The sequence below is a fragment of the Bombina bombina genome, chromosome 8 (genome assembly GCF_027579735.1).
Source record: "Bombina bombina isolate aBomBom1 chromosome 8, aBomBom1.pri, whole genome shotgun sequence".
Taxonomy (NCBI): domain Eukaryota; kingdom Metazoa; phylum Chordata; class Amphibia; order Anura; family Bombinatoridae; genus Bombina; species Bombina bombina.
Genome location: NC_069506.1, coordinates 321,263,171 through 321,280,523, shown reverse-complemented (window position 1 = coordinate 321,280,523; position 17,353 = coordinate 321,263,171). Strand labels below are relative to the sequence as shown.

General features: G+C 36.0%; 1 protein-coding gene across 1 annotated transcript in view; it reads right to left on the bottom strand.

The window, feature by feature from the left end:
• PLOD1 (procollagen-lysine,2-oxoglutarate 5-dioxygenase 1) overlaps positions 1-17,353 on the bottom strand; it is a 55,274-nt gene that overhangs the window by 1,870 nt on the left and 36,051 nt on the right. Inside the window, exons 17-18 of the mRNA XM_053691532.1 lie at positions 11,855-12,001; positions 10,463-10,588 (exon numbers count right to left, since the gene is read on the bottom strand). Of these exons, the coding sequence (XP_053547507.1) occupies positions 10,463-10,588; positions 11,855-12,001 (273 nt within the window). The remainder of the gene's footprint in view (positions 1-10,462; positions 10,589-11,854; positions 12,002-17,353) is intronic.

Sequence of the window (17,353 nt, the reverse complement as noted above, 5' to 3'; positions counted from 1 at the left end):
TGTGTAAAGATTTGTGTAAAGATACAGATACATGTGTAAAGATTTGTGTAAAGACTTGTGTAAAGATACAGATACATGTGTAAAGACTTGTGTAAAGATACAGATACATGTGTAAAGATTTGTGTAAAGATACAGATACGTGTGTAAAGATTTGTGTAAAGATTTGTGTAAAGATTTGTGTAAAGATTTGTGTAAAGATACAGATACATGTGTAAAGATTTGTGTAAAGATACAGATACATGTGTAAAGATTTGTGTAAAGATACAGATACATGTGTAAAGATTTGTGTAAAGATACAGATACATGTGTAAAGACTTGTGTAAAGATACAGATACATGTGTAAAGATAAAGATACATGTGTAAAGATAAATGTGTAAAGATTTGTGTAAAGATACAGATACATGTGTAAAGATTTGTGTAAAGATACAGATACATGTGTAAAGATTTGTGTAAAGATACAGATACATGTGAAACGATTTGTGTAAAGATACAGATACATGTGTAAAGATTTGTGTAAAGATACAGATACATGTGTAAAGATTTGTGTAAAGATACAGATACATGTGTAAAGATTTGTGTAAAGATACAGATACATGTGTAAAGATTTGTGTAAAGATACAGATACATGTGTAAAGATTTGTGTAAAGATACAGATACATGTGTAAAGATTTGTGTAAAGATTTGTGTAAAGATACAGATACATGTGTAAAGATTTGTGTAAAGATACAGATACATGTGTAAAGATTTGTGTAAAGATTTGTGTAAAGATACAGATACATGTGTAAAGATTTGTGTAAAGATACAGATACATGTGTAAAGATTTGTGTAAAGATTTGTGTAAATATACAGATACATGTGTAAAGATTTGTGTAAATATACAGATACATGTGTAAAGATTTGTGTAAATATACAGATACATGTGTAAAGATTTGTGTAAAGATACAGATACATGTGTAAAGACTTGTGTAAAGATACAGATACATGTGTAAAGATAAAGATACATGTGTAAAGATAAATGTGTAAAGATTTGTGTAAAGATACAGATACATGTGTAAAGATTTGTGTAAAGATACAGATACATGTGTAAAGATTTGTGTAAAGATACAGATACATGTGAAACGATTTGTGTAAAGATACAGATACATGTGTAAAGATTTGTGTAAAGATACAGATACATGTGTAAAGATTTGTGTAAAGATACAGATACATGTGTAAAGATTTGTGTAAAGATACAGATACATGTGTAAAGATTTGTGTAAAGATTTGTGTAAAGATACAGATACATGTGTAAAGATTTGTGTAAAGATACAGATACATGTGTAAAGATTTGTGTAAAGATACATATACATGTGTAAAGATTTGTGTAAATATACAGATACATGTGTAAAGATTTGTGTAAATATACAGATACATGTGTAAAGATTTGTGTAAAGATACAGATACATGTGTAAAGATAAATGTGTAAAGATACAGATACATGTGTAAAGATAAATGTGTAAAGATTTGTGTAAAGATACAGATACATGTGTAAAGATTTGTGTAAAGATACAGATACATGTGTAAAGATTTGTGTAAAGATACAGATACATGTGAAACGATTTGTGTAAAGATACAGATACATGTGTAAAGATTTGTGTAAAGATACAGATACATGTGTAAAGATTTGTGTAAAGATACAGATACATGTGTAAAGATTTGTGTAAAGATACAGATACATGTGTAAAGATTTGTGTAAAGATACAGATACATGTGTAAAGATTTGTGTAAAGATACAGATACATGTGAAACGATTTGTGTAAAGATACAGATACATGTGTAAAGATTTGTGTAAAGATTTGTGTAAAGATACAGATACATGTGTAAAGATTTGTGTAAAGATACAGATACATGTGAAACGATTTGTGTAAAGATACAGATACATGTGTAAAGATTTGTGTAAAGATACAGATACATGTGAAACGATTTGTGTAAAGATTTGTGTAAAGATACAGATACATGTGTAACGATTTGTGTAAAGATTTGTGTAAAGATACAAAGTATAATGTAATGGAGACAGCTATGCTGGAACTTGAGTTGTTTTATCTCTGTCGTCTGTTGGGGATAATATAAAAACAGGCAATAAAAAAGAGAGTGTGCAAACAAGGCCAAGTGGAATATAGGATTGCTAAAGTGAACATAAAACAGTCTGTTTCATTGTTGTAGTAAAAAAAAAAAAAAAAAAAAAAAAAAAAACAACAACAAGGGTTATACTTAACCCCTTCAGGATGGACTCATTCATCCAAGTTCGTATTGTAGAAAAAAAACTTAAAAAAAATGAACACATGATTGTCACTGGGATCATGTGCTTCAGAATCAGCGCTGATTGGCTCCTGGGGGACTGCCTGCGTTGCTAGGCACGTCCTCAAGTTGGATCAACCGCTGTTTGTTTCCAGAATGGAGCAGGGTGCTGCTAACGTTAGGAAGTTCCATGCCATCCTAAAGGCATTTAAGCCCAGCACTTTTAGGATGATATGATGGTCCTGATGCTGTCTCGGGGTTAATATAAATTCATTGCAATATCTATTGTTCATCATTTTATAATGATTTTACCTTTTTTTATCCCTCTTTTTTTTTTTTTTTTACTTAATTGGTGCCATGTCAATTACTTTCTGTTTCAGCCCTACAAGGAGGCTAGGGTCTCTACTGGAAGGCCTATCTAGCTTGATGTCATAAATCTTCTAGAGTAACCTGAGCTAGCTTAGCGTTTAGTGAATGCAAGAGAAACAGTAACTCTGTTTTGCTCATGCTCAGAAGAGGCAGAATGCACCTTAAGTTTAAAAGATGTCTGTTCCCTTATCTCCCTGAGAGCAGTGGCTACATTGAGAAATTATATGTCCATATTTTGCAAGAATATAAGTAGCTTGTTTGCTGTTTTTAAACACAATCTGTTTCTTTTTAGGCTCCCTTTGATTTGATATATTTATTTTTTACCAAAAGGAGCACGGTTTCAAATACCTTTAAAATAATCATATGACAGGATTCCCACAAAGCCTCGTTTGCAAACTATTTTATCGAGTGTGTTATATCTGGGCCTAATTGTCCTCAGCAGGAGAGAGAGAGAGATAAATAGAAAACCTAGGTCGAAAATGGTGGTGCCCATTAGTTTATAGAAATTTAGTGGAATTTAGAAATCTTACAAGTTAAAATTACAGGAAAAGGGGACAAAATAAATAATGAAATTTGAAGATATATATATATTTTTTTTTAATACACATAATTATACATTTTATATTACAATATCATACTGTTTAATGTCCCTTTAAACTCTTTATTTTTAAAACATGACCAATGAACAACAAAAACTGACAAGGGTAGAGAGCACTTTTCCATATAGCTAGTCAATGAGAGAAAAGCAGAGCCAAGGAATTAAGTGTTCAACCGAAACACATTCAATCAACTCTGTATGTATATGTGACAGTTTTAGCACATTCTTTAAAATAGCTCATTCTGGCCTCCTTACTAATGTTGAATACTGTATTTATTGACTATTCAACATTAGATTTGGAGAATTTTTTAAAAACTGTCCATGTGTCAAATGTACCATTCAAAGATTATTTCTCATATAGTTTAATGTCTTTATAGGAATTAATATTCAAATGTAACATATGAATGTGAACAATTTTATCTATAGAAATATTTAATTGAAAAGAATTTGAATATTTCTTCTACAACGTCAATATAAAATAAACACATCTGCCTCTCTATATATTATGTATTCACCTGTCTGTAACGCAAGGCCAAAGACAAATTCAGAAAGAGCTTACTATAGTGAAAATCAATCCTAGCGTTGTACAATTGTTAGGATTGACTATTGAAACAAATAAAGGGGACTTTCATTTACTTGATGTAGAAAGCTCCTTTATTTGTTTTAACCGATCACTGTTCTTAGCTGCTACAGCAGCCCACGGCTAAAAAATGTTTTTGCCAAGAGGTGACGTTTTCACCTCTTAGCCAATAGCCGTGCGGTAAATCCGGCTCCCATGGGAACGGTGATCGGTTAAAACAGTCTGTACTTATGAAGCAGCTGCTTCCCTAACTTTTTCGATACCTTTTAGGTGGCGAATTTCAATCTCCCCGGTCTCGACCGACCGGAGAGATTGACAACTCCTGCCCGCGCGTGATTGGCTGTGCCGTGCGTGGGAAGGATTGCATGTGAGTGCAAAATAGCGCTCATGTGCAATGCTGAATTCCAGCAGCGTATGCACGCCCCTGTCCACCGCAGCTTGATAAATCGACCCCTAAGTGAAAAAACTTTGCAATTTATTTTTATTCTTTTTTGCCCTAATTTTATATAATTTAGCTCTGAAAATTCCTATTTCTCAGAACTTAAAAATGCACCTGCTGACTTCTCAAGGCTAACCCTAATTTGTTTGTTAATTTGTTTGTTGTTAATTTGTTTTAAAAGACTTGGTTGATATGCTATTGTTATAGCAACACAACAGAAATGTCTTGTAATTACAAAGGTTTTATTGTCCCTTTAATGCCTCTTTTATATTATTAACAACCACCTCATTCTGATATACAGACTTGCCCTATTGGGTTGGATTTATCAAGCTACAGTGGAAAGGGGCGTACATATGCCCCCCTGTCTGCCACTGCTCGCCTCTGGCAGACAGAATTCCGTACCCTGCCTGCGCACAGCCAATCACGCGCGGGCAGGAGCTGTCAAAGAGGTGGAGAAGAGTGTAGGGAAGCAGCAGTCGTAGATGGGCGAGGGGCTTGATAAATCGAACCCATTGTATAAATCACTAACCAACCAGTAAAAAGAATGTAGAAACCATTTACACAAAGCTCCCATTAGTAGATGTATTACAATTTTAGAATCTTTTGTTAGGAAGGAACAGAAGGGAAGAAAAGAAAATATGTAGAGAATAATATTAACACATTTATGTGATTTAGAGCTAGATTACAAGTGAAGCCCTATTTTGATGTGCGCCCATAAATTGCCCATTTACTGGCGCACGTTAAATAACCAGCCATTACAAGTGGCGTTAATGCTACAGCAAGCTTGTGGTTTCACTTTGCGCAAAATTAGAAAAAGTTGCCCTAATTGCCCCCCAAATAAAGAGTACAGTAGTTCAATATAAAATAAAAATATTAGCATCTTTATTTAAAATTGTTTTTAAAAACTGCACAAAGCACTTATAAGGGGTTAAAATGACACAGGACTGAAAGTGCCCTTACATTGCAGTCTATGGGTGACTGTGTTTTTACTGTAAATATATATATATATATATATATATATATAATTTTTTTGTCTTAATATGTGTATATACACACATAAAAACAAATATATATGTATATATTCATTTACATATATATTTTATTTTTGCTGCCCAACGCGGCACAAATTGCCCCCTGCTTCCATTGGAGCCTATGGAAGCGCGCTCTCACGAGTGCAAGGCTTCCAGGCAATGCGAACATGAGGTTGCTTTTCCATTGCGCTTGACATGTAATATCAGCGCACATTTACGTGCACTGGTATTACTGAGTGGAGCACAAATATCGAGCTCACGAAAGCGCAATATTGTTCTCCACTCATAATCTAGGCTTAATTGTCTAGCAGCCACTTTCACTAAGTCAGCCGCCTTTTAATGTTATGTTATATGCTTTGTACAGAGAACATCAGTCATTATACAATATGTCCCCTGAATGTGGATATATGCAATGCATTGAAGAACATTAAACACTAAGGCCTAGATTTAGAGTTCGGCGGTAAAAGGGCTGTTAACGCTCCGCAGGCTTTTTTCTGGCCGCACCATAAATTTAACTCTGGTATCGAGAGTTAAAACAAATGCTGCGTTAGGCTCCAAAAAAGGAGCGTAGAGCATTTTTACCGCAAATGCAACTCTCGATACCAGAGTTGCTTACGGACGCGGCCGGCATCAAAAACGTGCTCGTGCACGATTCTCCCATAGGAAACAATGGGACTGTTTGAGCTGAAAAAAAACCTAACACCTGCAAAAAAGCAGCGTTCAGCTCCTAACGCAGCCCCATTGTTTCCTATGGGGAAACACTTCCTACGTCTGCACCTAACACCCTAACATGTACCCCGAGTCTAAACACCCCTAACCTTACACTTATTAACCCCTAATCTGCCGCCCCCGCTATCGCTGACCCCTGCATTACAGTTTTAACCCCTAATCTTCCGCTCCGTAAACTGCCGCAACCTACGTTATCCCTATGTACCCCTAATCTGCTGCCCTAACATCGCCGACCCCTATGTTATATTTATTAACCCCTAATCTGCCCCCCACAACGTCGCCGACACCTGCCTACACTTATTAACCCCTAATCTGCCGAGCGGACCTGAGCGCTACTATAATAAAGTTATTAACCCCTAATCCGTCTCACTAACCCTATCATAAATAGTATTAACCCCTAATCTGCCCTCCCTAACATCGCCGACACCTAACTTCAATTATTAACCCCTAATCTGACGACCGGAGCTCACCGCTATTCTAATAAATGTATTAACCCCTAAAGCTAGGTCTAACCCTAACACTAACACCCCCCTAACTTAAATATAATTTACATATAACGAAATAAATTAACTCTTATTAAATAAATGATTCCTATTTAAAGCTAAATACTTACCTGTAAAATAAACCCTAATATAGCTACAATATAAATTATAATTATATTTTAGCTATTTTAGGATTAATATTTATTTTACAGGCAACTTGGTATTTATTTTAACTAGGTACAATAGCTATTAAATAGTTAAGAACTATTTAATAGTTACCTAGTTAAAATAATTACAAAATTACCTGTAAAATAAATCCTAACCTAAGTTATAATTAAACCTAACACTACCCTATCAATAAAATAATTAAATAAACTACCTACAATTACCTACAATTAACCTAACACTACACTATCAATAAATTAAATAAACACAATTGCTACAAATAAATACAATTAAATAAACTAGCTAAAGTACAAAAAATAAAAAAAGAACTAAGTTACAGAAAATAAAAAAATATTTACAAACATAAGAAAAATATTACAACAATTTTAAACTAATTACACCTACTCTAAGCCCCCTAATAAAATAACAAAGCCCCCCAAAATAAAAAATTCCCTACCCTATTCTAAATTAAAAAAGTTACAAGCTCTTTTACCTTACCAGCCCTGAACAGGGCCCTTTGCGGGGCATGCCCCAAGAAGTTCAGCTCTTTTGCCTGTAAAAAAAAACATACAATACCCCCCCCCCAACATTACAACCCACCACCCACATACCCCTAATCTAACCCAAACCCCCCTTAAAGAAACCTAACACTAATCCCCTGAAGATCTTCCTACCTTGTCTTCACCATACCAGGTTCACCGATCCGTCCTGGCTCCAAGATCTTCATCCAACCCAAGCGGGGGTTGGCGATCCATAATCCGGTGCTGAAGAGGTCCAGAAGAGGCTCCAAAGTCTTCATCCTATCCGGCAAGAAGAGGACATCCGGACCGGCAAACATCTTCTCCAAGCCGCATCTTCTATCTTCTTCCATCCGGTGCGGAGCGGGTCCATCTTGAAGCAGGCGACGCGGATCCATCCTCTTCTTCCGATGTCTCCCGACGAATGACGGTTCCTTTAAGGGACGTCATCCAAGATGGCGTCCCTCGAATTCCGATTGGCTGATAGGATTCTATCAGCCAATCGGAATTAAGGTAGGAATTTTCTTATTGGCTGATGGAATCAGCCAATCAGAATCAAGTTCAATCCGATTGGCTGATCCAATCAGCCAATCAGATTGAGCTCGCATTCTATTGGCTGTTCCGATCAGCCAATAGAATGCGAGCTCAATCTGATTGGCTGATTGGATCGGCCAATCGGATTGAACTAGATTCTGATTGGCTGATTCCATCAGCCAATAAGAAAATTCCTACCTTAATTCCGATTGGCTGATAGAATCCTATCAGCCAATCGGAATTCGAGGGACGCCATCTTGGATGACGTCCCTTAAAGGAACCGTCATTCGTCGACGTTGTGGGGGGCAGATTAGGGGTTAATAAATATAATATAGGGGTCGGCGGTGTTAGGGGCAGCAGATTAGGGGTACATAAGGATAACGTAGGTGGCGGCGCTTTGCGGTCGGAAGATTAGGGGTTAATTATTTTAAGTAGCTGGCGGCGATGTTGTGGGGGGCAGGTTAGGGGTTAATAAATGTAATATAGGGGTCGGCGGGGTTAGGGGCAGCAGATTAGGGGTACATAAGTATAACGTAGGTGGCGGTCGGAAGATTAGGGGTTAAAATTTTTAATCGAGTGGCGGCGATGTGGGGGGAGCTCGGTTTAGGGGTACATAGGTAGTTTATGGGTGTTAGTGTACTTTAGGGTACAGTAGTTAAGAGCTTTATAAACCGGCGTTAGCCAGAAAGCTCTTAACTCCTGCTATTTTCAGGCGGCTGGAATCTTGTCGTTAGAGCTCTAACGCTCACTGCAGAAACGACTCTAAATACCGGCGTTAGAAAGATCCCATTGAAAAGATAGGATACGCAAATGGCATAGGGGGATCTGCGGTATGGAAAAGTCGCGGCTGCAAAGTGAGCGTTAGACCCTTTAATCACTGACTCCAAATACCAGCGGGCGGCCAAAACCAGCGTTAGGAGCCTCTAACGCTGGTTTTGACGGCTACCGCCGAACTCTAAATCTAGGCCTAAATAAATGCTATGTAGGATAAAGTAAATATTGGCCTGAGAATAATATGCAGATATAGTTATTTTAAAAAAGGTGTTTAAATATTGAGGTAGTGTGGTGGATAGTCGTCCATATACCCAGGTATCCTTCATAACCTTCACTACTAAGGCCTATATAGGATAGGCGATTGCTCACTGTAAGTAAGGGTGTCTCAAACTACTTTGTTTTAACTATGTGATTATAAAGTATAATTTTTATATTTTGGTGGATACAACCTTTGCTTAAAGGACCACTCAATGCAGCAAAATTAAATAATTAACACGTATATAATAAAAAGACAATGCAATAGCACTTACAAACAAATATGCAGTAGATTTTTTTTCTGACAAATTTATTTTTTCTCCCATTGTCTGGCCCCCTGTATCATGTGACAGACATCAGCCAATCACAGACTAGTATACGTAAACCTTGTGCACACGCTCAGTAGGATCTTGTTCCCATAAAGTGTGAATATAAAAAGACAACAAAATTTGATAATGGAAGTAAATTGGAAAGTTTCTTAAAACTGCTGCTCTTTCGGAATCATAAAAGTTTATTTTGACTTGAGTGTCCCTTTAACCAGAGCATAAATCTCCAACTTTACATTGAGTAAGGGACATTTTTCAACATTTTGTAGTGCATCTAGTTTGCTCCACTTGGGAGTTTTATTTGGCATCTTGGGTGGATATTTTTATGAGTTGGGGCAGATTCAGGGCTTGGCAATTCTTTTGCTGAGGCTTCGTCAGTCCTCGTTTTTGGGGGTTTTCTTTTTGGTGAAAGTGTGACCTGATTTGTAGTAAAAGGGGCAGCAGAACCAGAGGTGACAATCTGGATCATCACACAAATTATGGGACAGTTATGATCTCTGGAAAACACACATATGACTTAGACAACTTTCCAATTTATTGCTATTAGTAAATTTTCTTTGTTTTCTTGTTATCCTTCTTTGAAAAGCAGGAAGGTAAGTTCGGGAGTGTGCACGTGTGCTGCAGTTTTGTAACAATGATATACATTAGCAAGAGCACTAAATTACAGTGCTATTTTTTGTTGTGTAGTGCCCCAGACATGTGCACACTACCTATATAGTTATCTCTTCAACAAAGAATAACACAAAAACAAAGCAGATTTTAAAATAGAACTAAATTGGAAACTTTTTTAAATTGTATTCTCTATCTTAATCATAAAAGAAAAAATGTGTGTTATGTCCCTTTAACCAAAAGTTCTAATTGATGCCCCCCTGTATCATATGACAGCCATCAGCCAATCACAGACTAGTATATGTATACCCTGTGCACATGCTCAGTAGGAGCTAGTTCCTCAAAAAATGTGTATATAAAAAGATTGTGCAACATTTGATAATAGAAGTAAATAGGAAAGTCTCTTAAAACTGCTGCTCTATCTGATTCCTGAAAGTTTAATTTTGACTTTAGAGTCCTTTTAATTAAGGTCTGCTTTAGAGCAGCAATGTAAAACTGGTTCCTGCTCTGGAGATAATTTAACTATGTGTTTAACCCATTTGCAGGGGTAAAACACAGTTTTATACAAGCAATAGTGCAATAATAATAATAATAATAATAATATGCCTTAACATGATATTTTTCTTTCTGAACAATTATGTCCCTTTAAGAGTTGTAGGTGAGGGTCATTTCTATCTTTATATAATCAGATATTTTTTATTCAAATGTCCAAAATGAATTATGTCATGAAATATCCTCCTCCTTCCCAGGATGTTTGTGTAATTTCAGATACTGACCTCATAATCTACGCCCACGCTATTCAGGGCTATGTTGATGGTGAATGTTGAGGCGTCATGGTGAGGCATTAAAGATGGCTGCTCATCCGGTCTGTACCGAACTATAAAAGCCAAATCAAACTGCGCCTGTGCAAAGGAAGAAACACATTATATAAAGATCATCTCTCCAAGGCAGGGTGACCATCCGCAGAGGTATTATAAGCAGGCGATGTTTACTGAACAGGATTATAGTGTCGGCTGCACATTAATGCAGAGATAAAGGAGAGTCATTTGTTTGGATCCAGAAAATAAAATAAAGTTGCCAGGAGAGCTTAAAGCCGAAATTAGACTTTCACGATTCCCATTTACTTGTATTATCTAATTTGCTCAGTTCTCTTGGTATCCTTTGTTGAAGATTAAACATAGATAGGATCAGGAGCAACACTGTACTACTGGGAGCTAGCTGCTGGTTGGTAGCTGCACACAAACATCTTTTATCATTGGCTCACCCGATGTGTTCAGCTAGCCCTTTGCTTTAACTAAGGTTACCAAGAGAATGAAGTAAATTTGATAATAGAAGTACATTGGACAGTTGTTAAAATGGCATGCTCTGTCTGGATCATGAAAGTAAAATTTTGGGTTTCACGTCCCTTTAAGTATGTTCATCGTATAAGCAAGTAAAGCTATAGAGGGGCACATTTTAGCCTAAGCCAATGAGGTCTGTGTCTAGAGCTTATCCCTAACTAACAACATTTCACTGCTGGAAGATCACTTACTCCACAATCTGGCAGCAGAAATGAACAATAATTTAGAGATATTGTGTTAAAGCACAGGCTAGGGTTAACCCCCTAAAATGCCAGATCAGTCCTCTCTGGCAGAGTTGTGGTTAATAGGAAATTACAACGTCAGCAGAAAAAAAAACGTGACATTGCTAGGCAACATTACAATCATAACATCATTGATACTTTAATAAGATAGCGCCTGTGATACAGTCATTGGGTCTGAACTACCAATGAGGACTGAGCATATCTAATCATGTGACAACTTCTATTTATGACGATCTGATTTGTACGCTGTCAGCTATACCACTGCATTTTTTAATATAATGACACAATTCAAATAATGAAACGCCAACATTTTAAATTTTCCTGTATAAATATTGCTTTTTTGTATGTTAAATTATTTGTCTGAAGTGCGTAGGATTCAGAGAACTCCTGGAATTTTTTAAAAATGTTTTTCTTTTATTATAATAAGCTCAGTGCACAGACATTCTAAATCTGTATTAGTAATATTATTTATTGTGCAAAACATTATCCTCACTACACAATTACATGGTTTTCTTACTCTTTATAGTGTTACATTAATTACTGCATTATATTTATTTTATTAGGAAATATTGGTAGACAACTGTACCTTTGTGTAGTAACCTGGAAACATTTTTTCAGTGATTGGTGCTACGAAGTCTAGAAGGAACTTGTGCCAATGCTTTTCAAAGCCAACTTGCTTCATATGAATGTCAATGGTCGGGACATTTTCATAACCTCCCTCAAGTCGTTGATCCTGAGAAACAAACATCAAAAATGGTCATGAGAAAAAATCTGGCTTCTGTTAGTCTGAATAAGCGCTTTAATGATCCATACTCAACTGGTAGGGACAGTCACCAGAATTTTGTTGTTTTAAAAGATAGATAATCCCTTTATTACCCATTCCCTAGTTTTGCATAACCAACACAGTTATATTAATACAAATAATTCAATTATTTCAACTGATATGAAACCCAAAAATGTACTTTAATGATTCAGATAGAGCATACCAATTTAACAACTCATTTTCTTCTACTAGAGTATGTTTTAGCGTTAGTTTAGTTTTTTTTTTATGGGGACTTTAGTATTAGGATAGGTCTTACTGGTTGAGTTTTTTTCCCCCTTTTCATTTTGTGTAATGGTAGCGTTTTATATTTTGTGTAATGGTAGTGTTTTTTATTTTAGGGGATCTTAAGTTAGGGGTCTTGGGAGGGTTAGCCGTTAGGAAGTATTTTGCGATGGGTGTTGTGGTGGTTAGGGGGGTTAATAGGTTAGAGGGTAGTTTACGATGGGGTTGTGGCAGTTTAGGGGTTAATAGTGTAGCGGGATAATTTGCTGTGGGCTATGGGGCAGTTTAGGGGTTAATAGTGTAGCGGGGTGATTTTCGGTGGGCTATGTGGCAGTTTAGGGGTGCTTAGTGCAACTTTTTTTCTCAGCCCAAATTCTTTACATGAGCTTTAAGTTCACATAAAGTTTGAACGTAAAATGCGATTGCATTCAATCGATCGTAACTTGTAATACAAACGCACACTGATGCTCAACACCTTGCATAGAAAATATGGGAAGTGCAAATTACTGCGAGTTTGTGGAAACTAATTTGTGGTACTCTAAAACACTACGCCACTAGTAATGTGAATTTTTTTAGCACAAAAAACCATCTCGCAATCATGTTTGCGCTCCTCATCGATAGCGTGCCACTTTTAATCTAGCCCTTAATGTGTCCAAGTGATGCAATTTACCTGCTAGAGTGTATTAAATAGTTTATAAATAAATGCTTTACCTTTTATTTTGCCTATTAAAAGCCACCACCTATACTGAAAATCTCAAAAGGATATGAAACCCCAAATGTTTCAGATACAGTATACGATTTTAACTTTCTACTTCTATTATCAACTGTTCTTCATTCTCTTGGTATCTTTTGTTGAAAAGCAGGGCCATATGCTTAGGTGCCGGCCCATTTCTGGAGCACTAGATGGCAGCACTATTTCCTGTCATGTAGTGCTCCATATGCTACCTAGGTAGCATATGGAATATCATGGGATATTTGATAATAAAAGTAAATTGGAAATATTTTGGACGCAATAATAGGCTCACACATTCCCCTCAACCCGAGATTAATTCTACTGAATCTTATCCCACCATTTAACTGTATATATCGTACTAAATTGCTCCAATTAATGTTGGCTTGTGCAAAGAGACTAATACCTAGGTTGTGGAAGACCCAAATGATTCCTACCCACACACAGTGGATATCTGAGGTTGGGCATATCCTAAATCTCGAAAAACAACATTTTTATCTTTTGGGGAAAAAAGATTTTACTACGAATGTGCTCTTTATTTGGGAACAAGGCCTTTTAGGCTTAGACCGGGCTATCTTACAGTGACTGAGCACTGATGGGAATGAGTGTTCACCGACCTATATGGGACTGTTGATATCCCGCTTTTCATTCGGTTATGGGGATGAGGGAGTAGGACTACACAAACATAATTTTCCCTTCCCTTTCCTACCCCCCTTACTTTACTTTTCTTCTTGTCTTTTTTCTAATCTGCAATGAGACTAGCGGACAATACTGCGAGGAACTTGATACGTCTTAAAATTGTTAAAATGATTGGGATAGCTTACATGTGCATATTAACATATTGTTTTATTTCTTAGTATTGCGTTATTTTTGTTACCAGCTATGTATTTTGTTTTGACTTTAATGCTTCGAAATATTGAAAACCCAATAAAAATGTATTAAATCAATAGTAAATTGGAAACTTATTTTAAATGTTATGCTCTGTCTGAATCACAAAAAAAATTGGGTTCATATCTATTTAAAGAAATCATTAAAAATCATACATTGGGACAAATTATTCTCAAATAAAAAAGAGAGGATAAATGGAGAACATTTTAAACTGTGTTAAATCGAAAGTCAAGTCCAAAAAAAAACAAACCCTTTCATGATTCAAATAGAGCATGTAATTTTAAACAACTTTGCAATTTACTTGTATCACCAATTTTGCTTTGTTCTCTTGGCATTCTTAGTTAAATCTTAGTTAAAAGCAAAACTTAGGAGGTGTATATGCTAATTTATTAGACCTTGAAGGCCGCCTCTAATCTGAAAGCATTTTGACAGTTTTTCACCATTAGAGGGAGTTAGTTCATGTATTTCATATAGATAACAATAAGTTCACGCACGTGAAGTTACCAAGGAGTGAGCACTGATGGGCTAAAATGCAAGTCTGTCAAAATAACTGAAATAAGGGGGCAGTTCGCAGAGGTTTAGATACAAGGTAATCACAGAGGTAAAAAAGTGTATTAATATAACAGTGTTGGTTATGCAAAACTGGGGAATGGGTAATAAAGGGATTATCTATCTTTTTAAACAACAAAAATTCTGGTGTTAACTGTCACTTTAAATAAATATACACATAAATATATACCACATGGTTATAAAAGTAAAATATACAGATCAATATATACCACATGGTTCCAAACGTAAAATACATATACACATCAATATACACCACATGGTTATAAAAGGACAATAAATATACACATCAATATACACCACATGGTTATAAAAGGACAATAAATATACATATCAATATATACCACATGGTTATAAAAGGAAAAAAAATAAATCCATGCAAATGTGGCTAAATACAAAAGAGAAATAGGAAGAAAAAAAAACATAGGGCATTTTAAATATTCAAAGAAAAAAAGACAAACCCGAAAAGTTTTTTTTTTAAATCTCTAAATGGCAAAAAAATCTAAGAAGCAAAATATAGGTACATTAAAATGTGAGACCGGTGGCATGATTGACAGTGACCGGGAAAGACTGAGGTGCCAAAACATTTCTTTTTTTCATTATACACAAGAGAGGAACCAAATAGGGGAGATATTGAAACAAACTATAACATACAAGCCCATATCAATAACTGGATTATCTCCTGACAAGATAGGGGAAATAAATGGATAATATCAAGGTAAATAAAGCTCCAGGTCTAGATGGAATACACCCAAGGGTTCTAAGGTAATTTAGAACTGTCATAGCCAAACCTCTGCTCTTAATTTTTCAAGACTTGTTATCCTCAGACATAGTACCACAGGACTGGTGTAAAGCTGATGTGGAGCCACCTTTTTAAAAATGGAAGCAGGGCTGATCCAGGGAGCTATAGACCAGTAAGTCTGACATTAATAGTGAGGAAGATAATGTAAAGGATTATAAGGGATTATAATTCTAGAGTATAATCAGGAAAAAAAGATTACGAGTTCAAATCAGCATAAATTTATTAATATTAGATCATGTCAAACAAATCAAATTAGATTCTAGGAGGAGGTAAGCAAAAATATAGTTAAAGTGAAAGTTAAGTTAATAGTTCCAGAAGTCATTCATCCTTACAGAATACTGACAGCAATACGATCGCTAACTTTTTTATTATATATTTTTTCATAATTGCACTTTTAATCTATATATTTTTTTCCCTTCTGTTACCAGGCAAACTCCTCCCACCCTCTACTTCCTCTATTTTAGCAATGTGACGTATAGAGCGGTCCGACCCGCTCTATACGTATCTCTCGTGATCGTGCACAAAGTACCTTTCTAATGCCAAAGTCTTTTCTGACAGTCTACTCTGCATGCGCTTCGCGGTGATACCGCTATACAATGTGCATGCGTTACTAACAGTGACCTGTTTACACATATGAGCCTTAGTCTGTGCAAAATATAATGCGCATGCGTGAAACGGGAGCGCGCTCCTAAACTCATTAAGCAAAAGAAAAGTTTTGCGCATGCGCAGAAGAAGAAAAGGTATGATGACGTAGCTTGTCGGCCGCCTAACGGCCAGATTTTCAATTGGGTGATTAAAAAACGTGACCAGGTCAAAAAAAAAAAAAAAAAAAAAAAAAAAGGAAAAAACGGGTTGAATACAGACTGTATAAGAAATCAATAATTTTCAGTGATAACTTTGTTTAAAGATAAATATTCAAAAAACGATGAATGAAGCTCATGTTATTTTGGCACAAAGACTGCTACTGAGGATCGCAAACCAGGTAAGTTTACCTTCACTTTAAAGGGGAATCAGTTGACGTGATATACTTGGATTTTGCCAAGACTTTTGATACAGTTCCACATGAGAGATTATTGCACAAAATGAATGGCCTCGGAATAGCTGAAAATGTTAGCTCATGGATAAATAACTGGATCAAAGACAGGGAGCAATGTGTTGTAGTAAATGGATCATACTCAGATTGGACAAAAGAAATTAGTGGGGTCCCCCAGGGATCGGTGCTGGGTCCTGTCCTTTTTAATATTTTTATAAATGATTTGGAGGAAGGATTAAACAGCAACATTATTTTTGCAGAAGATACAACGCTGTGTAAGGTGATTACATCAGTGCAGGGTGTAATTGCTTTGTAAGGGGATTTTCATAATTTGTAGCAATGGGCTGGTAAATGGCAAATGGGATTTAATATTGGTAATTGTAATGAGAGAGAAACTTTGTTATAAATAAAAGGCTCCAATGAAACAAATAATTATTTTAATGGATCTTTAAACAGGTACTCAAGTGCAAATATAAAATAGTTTTCTTTGTTTAGTCTAAAATGGGTAATACATTCTGAAATACATATTGCTGATTATATTATAAATAGACATTCATGTATTTAGTAAAATAACACTTTGTGACCTCTAGTGGAAGGTGATAGTATATTTCTTGCTGCTGATCTGCAAACCAGCTTACAAACTTTAAATCTAACATCAGACTCTCCCAGATTTGCAAGCACAAGCCCTCCATTCCTCCCACCACCACCCACGTGTTTACCTTAATATATAATCACCTTCTAACAGTAATTATGCGCAGCTGTTACTAATAAGCCAGGATAGAGAAACCACCTCAGACTCACAGCCTTTGTATCACATTCTTTTACACTTTTCCTAACCTCATTTGCTCAGTCACCACACACTCTTTTTGTTTCCCTATGTCATCACTCACTCAGTTTACCCTGCCTTATATCAGACTTACTTTCCTTCTACCTTACCTTAGTGACCATTCCATCTCCTTTAGATTGTAAGCTTGAGAGCCTTTCTACCTGTTGGCCACTTTTTGTTTAAAGTGAACTACT